Consider the following 9,030-nt stretch of genomic DNA (forward strand, 5'->3'; position numbering starts at 1 on the left):
ATAGAAGAGAGATGAAAATTCTCTGGCTTGGCTCCAAAAGGTAGAACTAGAGCAGACAGGGAAGCTACAGAGAGGAAGATTTTGGCTCAGTTTAAGAGAGAATTTCTAAAAAAAATCAGAGCTGCTCATAAATGCTTCATGAGGCGGTGAGTCCCCCACCACCGGTAGTCTTTAAATGAAGAGACATTTGATAACTACCTGTCAGGGATCTGATAAAGGGAATGAATGTTTCAGGTAAAGGGGAGACCCCTGAGGTTCCTTGACACTCTGAGATTCTAAGATTTGATGGATTAAAATTTAAAATCACACAACCTGATCCAGAATCTTCTTGCCAGCATCCTCAGCAAGTAGTCATTAATAGAGGGAACCCTCAAGGTAGCCTGTTCGACTTTCAGATGCTTCTGAGTATTAGGAAGATTTTCTTTATATTTAATGGAAGCCTATCTCTCTGCAGCTTACTCCGCCATCATTGTCCCTCTCTGGGGCTAATGCAGAATGAGTCTAGTCCCCCTTTCATGTGACAGCCCTTCAAATACTTGAAAGGCATTGAATTGGATTTATTCTTTATTCTTATAGAACACAATGGAGAGCCTGGCCAGTGTTAACACCACAGAAGTGACAGAATTCATTCTGGTGGGACTGTCTAATCACCCCAAAGCCCAGATTGCCTTCTTCTGTGCCCTGGTTGTGATTTACTCAGTCACACTGGTGGGTAACAGTGTCATCATGTTTGTAGTCAGAATTGATGGGCAGCTGCATACTCCCATGTATTTTTTCCTCAGCAACTTGTCCTTCCTTGATATCTGCTACACCACCAGTTCTGTGCCTCACCTGCTCTCCAATGGCTTTAGAGACTTCCCTACCATCTCCTATACCAGCTGCTATGCCCAGATGACCATCTCCCTCTTCCTTGGGATGACAGAATGTCTCCTCCTTGCCGTTATGGCCTATGATCGATTAGTCGCCATTTCCAATCCATTGCGCTATACCATCATCATGAACAATCGAGTCTGTCTGCAGATGGCCGTAAGCACCTGGGTCAGCGCCTTCTTCTTATCTGTAACACCAATCATTGCTATTCCAGCTCGTTACTGTGGGCACAACGTCATCAACCATTTCACCTGTGAGATTCAGGCCATGCTGAAGCTTGTCTGCTCAGACACTCCCATAAATCTCATCCTGGGTCTAGTTATCAGTGTGGCAACTCTGCCATTGCCTTTCAGCTTCATCCTCGTCTCATACATCCGCATTGTCATAGCTGTGCTCAGGATCCGCTCAACAGAGGCCAGGCTCAAAGCCTTCTCCACCTGTAGCTCCCATTTGACTGTGGTGACCATTTTTTTTGGGACAGCCATCTACATGTATGTGAAACCCCAGTCAAAAGAGTCCCAGGATCAGGACAAAATTGTCTCTGTATTTTATGGGGTCGTGACACCTATGCTGAATCCTCTCATTTATACCCTGAGGAATAAAGATGTTAAAGGTGCCTTGAGAAAAATAACTAGGAAGAAAGAATCCTGAACTAAACTTTCCTATGGAAGATCATCCAGCTAATGGCCTGACCTTTATCTGTGACAAAGACAAATTGACACATCAGGATTATTAAATGTGGTTTTGGTAAACCTGGCAAAAAGAAAAAAGGGCCCTCATGGGAGCCAAGAGCCCCAGATTCCAGTACTGGCCCTCCTACTAGCTCACGAAATGAAAATGGAAAAGTCACTTCTCTGTGAGCTTCAATGGACTCATCCTTAAAATGGAATGGTTGGATTAGAAGTTCTCTGTATTACCTTCTAGTTCTGACAGCCTGTATTTCCTGCTCTAATGGAACATTTATGTTCCATTTTCTCATCTGAACAATATGATCATTTTCTTATCTTTTTAGCCATTTGAAAACAGAGAATTATAAGAGACTCCCTTGAGACAATGTATTAATGAAGCATGTGAAATTGAAGTTCAAAGAGGGAAAATGGCTTGCCCAGAGCCACACAGCTACCAGCTGATGAGACTGAGCTTTGATCCCAAGACCAACGTGCCCTTTTCACATGTGTCCTGCTATCACATATCACCAAAACTAAAGTTTGGTAACTTTAGTGGGATACTGACATGAAGAGACCGGGGTCATCTTTTCCTACCCATTCCCCTCTATTCCAAATATCTTGGAAAACTGCACAGAATTGTGTGAGATTTTCTCCCAGGACACAAGACTGAAGTAATCGCAAGGAGGTGTGATAGAAAGAGGCAATGCTATAACCAAATTAGGGCAGCTAGGACCTTATTCCAGAGTTCTGATGGAAGGAGGGGGCATACTTTCTCCCAAAAGTAGCCTTCTACCCAGTAATGGGCAGGGAAAAGAAATCTGATCCCTGGTGAGTTAGTACTAAGATAAAGAACAGGAAGAGATAGGGGTGTAATGGAGAAATACTGTTCCTTTACACTAGATGCAGCCTGGACAGAGGGATAGCACATGCCAGGGACAAGTGCTTACGGGATGGTAACCAGAACTCTTTCCTTTAGGATTTCATACCTTTCTGGGAAAGGCTGCTAAAGGAAGAGGGACTATATTTCTACATTTCATATTAAGTCTAGGGGTAGGGAAAGTATAGTTCACAAGTTGTCCTAGGATAGTGACATAGGAAATAATTGAGCATTTATTAAGTGCTTATATGTATCAGGAATCGTGCCAAGAACTAGTAATACAAAGACATTTCCTGCCTCCACAGAGCTTACGTTCTAATGGGGAGGTACTTACAAAATAAGTTCCTCACCCAGCTATATTTGCTCCAGGAGCCAGACTTCCTAGCTAATGCTCCAAGAAGGAGCAAGAAGAAGTCACAAAGTTAGCAGGGATGGAAAAGGAGTTAAGCCATAACATAGTCATGAGCAGGATTTTTTTATGAATACTATATTAGTTGGATACAGAGGGTGGGGGTGGGGTGGGGTGGAGGGAAGGAGGAAGAGTCTCTTGAGTTTCTTGGACAAATATGAAGAAAAGTCTTATGGTGAAAGACCACAAAGATGAGAGATAACAACAAGAAATCTACCAGAGAAGCTAAGCAATATCTCTATCTCCAGATTGAACAAGAAGAAAAGGGCACTGGTCTTCGTCTTATGGGAGCCAGAGAAATGTGCAAGAACAGTGACATAGAGAGAGTCAGACAGAAGAGAAGCCATGATAGATTGTATAGGAGGCATTGATTCCTAAGCTACATTGGAGATGGTGCAGTGAGAGCTCCAACCATTGTGTGCTGTAAGTTACTGGGACTAGATCAGTTCCCAGAAAAGGGTTGTTCACCAGTAGGTATTATTGTTTTCTATGGACTTTGATTTGAGTTCTGTTTCCCTTGACCTGTAAATGAATCCATGCTTCTAGCCTTGTGAACCTATGTGCTTGTTAGGGGAGTTAATTAATGACTGGACTCAGATCAAGAAATATTGAATACTGAAGTTCCCAGTCACATCTGGGTAAAGGCAATGAGTCAGAGAATTGAGAAGTCCCTCAAAGTGTACCCAAGTCCTCTGTTCCAGGATGAAACCTCTGACACAAGAATTAGATAACAAAAGTCACCAAAATCATATTAATCCAACACAAATAAGGCAATCTACTCGACTAAGCCCTATAAATGGAAACAAAAAGCAGAAAAATTGCTCTGCCTTGGAGCATTTAGGAAGACCCAGGCCAACTTATAAGAAATCATTTGGTATTTGAAGTGACTCAAAGTCCATTTAGCACACATTACATGGAAGTGCTAAGGCAAACAAAGGAGGAAATGATTAGCAATGGACTAAAATCAGTCAAGGAGATGGTGAAAATACAAGAGAAAACTAGCTTGTCAGAATTCATTAGACTAGATGATCTTTAGAGCTTTAAATCCTTTGGTCCTATGATAAGAGAATGATGCTTCATCCAGGGATAAAAGTGCCATCTACCAGCACAGACCACAATCTATTCAATGCTATCCATTCTCTGTGACTCTTGGCCATATTCTCCTAACAGGGATGGACTATCTGGCCTCCATGGTCCTTTCTAGTTCTATTATCTACTATCCTGTTGTTGTTCGGTTGTTTCTGCCATTACTGATTCTTTGTGACTCCATTTGGGGCTTTCTTGGCAAAGATATTGGAGTGGTTTGCCATTTCATTCTCTACCTCATTTTACAGATGAGGAACCTGAGGCAAACAGTGACTTGTCCAGGATGACCCAGCTAGTACGTATCTGAAGCTAGTTTTGAACTCAAGATGAGTCTTCCTGACTCCAGACCTGGCACTCTTTCCACTGCAGTGCCACTTAGCTGTCCCTGCATCCTTCTGCAAATGCTTCCCTGACAGTCTGCTCCATATTCTAGAAGCTTTCATCTTGAGGTCTTTACATTATGTGGATATCACTGAAGTTGGCGGTTGGTCCATCTTTCACTCTGGGACCAGTCAAATCCTTTTCTAGTCATACAATCATCTGATGATATGTTCATAATACTTCTCCTCACTTCCTCATATAGCCTACTCAAACCCAGCATGTATACCATTGTATGGACTAAATGGGCATTTTTTATCTGCTTACTTTGTCTTATGGATACTTAGTCTGAATTTTGTTGAGAGATCATACATTTCCTTTAGAAGACTGGGATGTGTGAGGATTGATACAATTCATATAATGTCAAGTACAAAAAGAACATCTGGAAGACCCTATCTATCATTTCCTTTTGTTTGCACAAATAATTTCATAGCTCATGCTGTATTCATATAAAATGAAGAAATTATTAGAACTTTGTAAAAATCACAAACATCAAACATATAATCAAAAATTACATGGTAAAAATATATGACATTTATTGACAAAATATTTCAAAACGTTCATGTTTACAACTTCTACAAATAATAACCATAATGCTGTTATTAATGGATAGGTGGCCTTGTTTTTTCACTGCACATTTTCTCAAAACATGGTCTCATTGATGATATTGCTATTTGTAGTTCCTTTTCAACCACTAATTGACACTAATGCCTTTGCCTTTATAGTAGCTCTAATGAAAAACTTCATTTCACACAAATAAGATGTTATAAACTATAGTAAAATTTGTATTCTTTTAACAGAACAGAGAATTCTTTACCTGTAGTAAAGCACAATCGGACTTTCAGGTTCAAATGCTTGTTTTGTGGTACTATCAGAACGTAAGTCTATTAACCGTTTTTCAAATGAACCATACTTGTCCACAATGAATGGGTTTCTTGTCCATTAATGTTTAGAAATATCTTTTTTTTTTCAATAAGACCTGTGATTTCATTGGTATAGGTAACCAACTGCCAGGGAGGAAACTCCCCTGTGCCAATGCTGGTTAGCACCAGCTACTGCAACTTTGTCTTAGAAGTTTCCTGGGGAATTGTGATGCTATGTAACTTGCCTAAATGATAGAGCTAATATGTGTCTGAGAAAGGTATAACTCCGGTTTTGCTGATCCTAAGACCAACCATCTATCCATTATACCATATAGCCTCTGTAGTGTAATGGAGATCTGGTATATGTATAGACTCTATGAGTACTCTATGATGACAGCTGTACGTGGAAGACATTTAGGTAGCTTCTGGCAGAATTGTGATGACACATGAGGGAAGTATCCACAGGAGACTGGAGCACACATGAGTATCCCGGAACCCTTTCTGACTGACAGACTAAATGGGTGAGAGGAGATGGTTTCTATTGGCTATGCAGCCAGAATTGTTACAACTTCACAAGAGCCTGAATTCATTCCAATGGCTTCAGGGCTGCATTCACAACTGAACAAAGTGAGGTGACTCTTACACTCACAACTTCTGGAGGACCATGCAGTAAGGAGAAGGGCCTGAGTGCTTCCTCTTAACTCTGAGATCAAATGGCATCTCGCAAAACTGGACTTCTTTGGCCTTTTCATTCATTCTTTTCAATATGAGGAGCATGGAGTCTCCAGTGTGGGAAGTTTCAAAGGCTGGGAGAGCAAGCCAAGGAATCCAGGAGTCAGAATCCAGGCCATCTTTTGTAGCCATCTAAGCACTGATTCCTTAAGGAGCAAAGCGCACATCTGAGGAGTGGCCTTCTGGATCATAGCCCAGCAGAGGGACTCATCCAGTAGTGGTGTCACGTTTGGATGTGAACTTGATGGAGTCAGTGCTATGTGGTAACTGAGTTAAGTTTCAAGCCTAATCACACCCCTGTCTCAGGTTGAGATTGTATGTATGTAGGGGGCACCGAGACGTTGAGAAAACTTGTGATGTGTTTTTTTCTTTCTATATCTTTGAAGTAAATATTCCTTTGTAAAAGCCACTGGTATTACGAGGTTAATGGAAGGGGGCTGGTTTCTGCCTACCTAAAATGGGTAAACAAAGCTGGTGAGACACTACTATAAACCCTTTAGTGTACCCAAGAACCCAAGGAGAGAAATAGTGTTCCTGGCTCTCAGAGAACAGAGCAAAGTTTTGCTCATGTCACACTAGAAATATTTACATCTTTAAAATAGACTCAAACTTGCTTTTATACACTATTTAACTGATTAATTAGAAGGTCTTTCTTCTACTTCATTTTCAGGAAAGGGTTTTGTTTTAAATTGAGAAATCTATAAAAATAATTTTTTGTCAATTTATTATCCATAGTTTTAATTTTTTGATAAGTTCATTTTTCCTTTTTGAATCAGAGTATAAATGTAAAGACCTCATACCAGTTTAGTTGGAATACTCAATTTTCCAGATATATTCACCAAACAGTTAAGTTTTGTTATAAAATGAATTTGCTTCACCTTTATCATTATCATTAAGAAAAAAATGTCAGTTTCTCCTTTTAGCTCAAACACCTTTCAAAATAATTTGTCATGAGAAAGCTAGACTACTTTTCAATAATATAGAAGTACCCGAGGCTCTGCCCTCATGTCATCACATACTTTTCAGAAACCTTTCTATTAGTAGACTGTTTCTTGTGAAGTTGATAACTCTTAAAGTAACTTGAAAAAAATTGTACCTCAGTTATATTTTATCAGTACAAGTATTGTTTTTTGCTAAGGCAATTGGGGTAAAATGACTTGCCCAGGGTCACATAGCTAAGAAGTGCTAAGTGTCTGAAGTGAGATTTGAATTCAGGTCTTCCTGACTTCAGGGCTGATGCTCTATCCACTGTACCACCTAGCTGTCCCTGATTTTCTGTGAAGTATTCAATGTCCAGATGGCATTGTGGGGGACACATTTTTAACTAGTGCTTGTACATCTGTGTTCTATCCTGATATCAATTATGTTGTCTGTGCAGAGTACACTAAAATTCTCCCACATAATAATAACATTCATTTAAAATTTTGCCAATTATACTCAAAATTTCTCTTGGTGTGCCCCTGCCATCAACAGGTTTGCAAACTAACAAATCTTTCCCTATTATGATTTCAACATATGTGATCAATATGATTACATACATAATCAAAAGAACATCTTTAACTATGTATTCATTTACCTGCAATGCAATGAATTTTGAATTCATTTGAATTGATCATAAAGATAGTTGGACATTTTCCAGGCAAGTTCCCTTCTCTCTATTTTATCTATAAATGGAACCATTTGCTATTTTAAATGTGATTCACCAAGTATTGACTTGATCATGTCAATAACTGTAGGTAGTACTAATATTTCTCCTACTGAATGAGACGTTTTGCACTTATTAATTCTGTAAGCCACCTTTAGGGATGATTGTGATCCTTTTGATGTCACAGGCATGGTTGTGGGTGGGGAAAATGCATCTGCTTGTTTAAAGCATCTAATTTTCTCTAGAAGAAATTTATTTTGTTTTGCTAGTGAATTCTACATGTATTCTTTAAAAATATTGTTTTACTTGATTAGGTTTCCTGCTATCTGTATTAAAGCATTGGAACAAAGCAAACACAATGGTCTTCCCTCTCCAACAATAACAGCACTCGTGAATCCCAGTGACAAACATAGTAGATTGTATTTCCTAGATTTAGACTTTTTTAGTTTGTGTGGATGAGTAATGGGTCATTGATTTCCACCAATGGGGAGTGTGTCTCATACCAAATAGGTTTTAGAACTTGAGTTATATATTTATGTGTATGGATATAGATATATATCTGGTATATAGATATATCTGCTACTTCATTTATCACTCTTTCCTTGAATAAGTTTCTGTTGCTCTACTGTATTCTCTCTATGAACCAATTATGTCTTTATCCTTCATGAAATATATTATTTCACTTTAAAAACTGACAATAAAAATTTAAGACAGACTTAAATTTGTTGAAAATTTCAAATGATCGTCAAAATCATTTGTAAATTATTGCCCTTTTTGAAAAGTTCCAGGGCTTTTGGGAAACAAGCCTGCTCTACTTAGAAAAGGAATGATCCTGAGAAATATAGTACACGTGATATGTTTAATTTCCACATACAGTTTATTTAACTTTGAATTTCCACACTTTACATTCAAATGCATTAAGCAGAACAATGGCACGATTTACCTGACTGATAGATAGACAGGGATGATGGAACGTTGCACCTGCGTACAGATTCACCAAACAGCAATTCAAATTTGACTCTTTTTGCATAGAGTATATTAAATAACTACTGTGCTGTATGTATTCCATGTCAAAGCAAATGATTCTTCTGACTCCCCTGGCTTCCTTCAAGACTCAGCTCACATTTCACGTTTTGCAAGAGGCCTTTTTTTCTGCTCAGGCTAGTAGTGGCTACCATCCGAGATGACCTCAACTTTCCCTGTATATGTTTTGTATATTCATAGGTCATGTTTTTGTTTTTATTTGTTTTTTGCTTTCTCCCCATTAGAATGTGAGCTTCTAGAGGACAGGCACTATTTTTGCTTTGTATCCCTAGCATTTAATACTGTGTTTGACATACAGTAAATGCTTTATTATAGCTTGTTGACTTGGCTATATTCACAAGATGCCAATGGATACGCCCATGCCCTCTCTGAGGACAGCTATAGACAACCAAAAGTACCAAAGACACAGTTGCCTCTGGTTGCCTCTGAGTAGACTAATCAAGTTGATCAGAGACCTC

At 39.1% G+C, this 9,030-nt stretch overlaps 1 protein-coding gene across 1 annotated transcript; it reads left to right on the forward strand.

The window, feature by feature from the left end:
* The first annotated feature begins 563 nt into the window (after nt 1–563).
* LOC100921556 (olfactory receptor 13H1-like) lies at nt 564–1,621 on the forward strand. Its single transcript, XM_012553251.2, has one exon. It carries the CDS (start codon nt 583–585, stop codon nt 1,519–1,521), a length of 939 nt encoding a protein of 312 aa, XP_012408705.1. The 5' UTR covers nt 564–582; the 3' UTR covers nt 1,522–1,621.
* The last annotated feature ends 7,409 nt before the right edge of the window (nt 1,622–9,030 follow it).

The sequence above is a fragment of the Sarcophilus harrisii genome, chromosome X (genome assembly GCF_902635505.1).
Source record: "Sarcophilus harrisii chromosome X, mSarHar1.11, whole genome shotgun sequence".
Lineage (NCBI taxonomy): Eukaryota > Metazoa > Chordata > Mammalia > Dasyuromorphia > Dasyuridae > Sarcophilus > Sarcophilus harrisii.

Bases quoted from the DNA above. Each gene is read 5' to 3' on its own strand.
- LOC100921556 (XM_012553251.2), top strand. From the start codon at position 583: ATGGAGAGCCTGGCCAGTGTTAACACCACAGAAGTGACAGAATTCATT.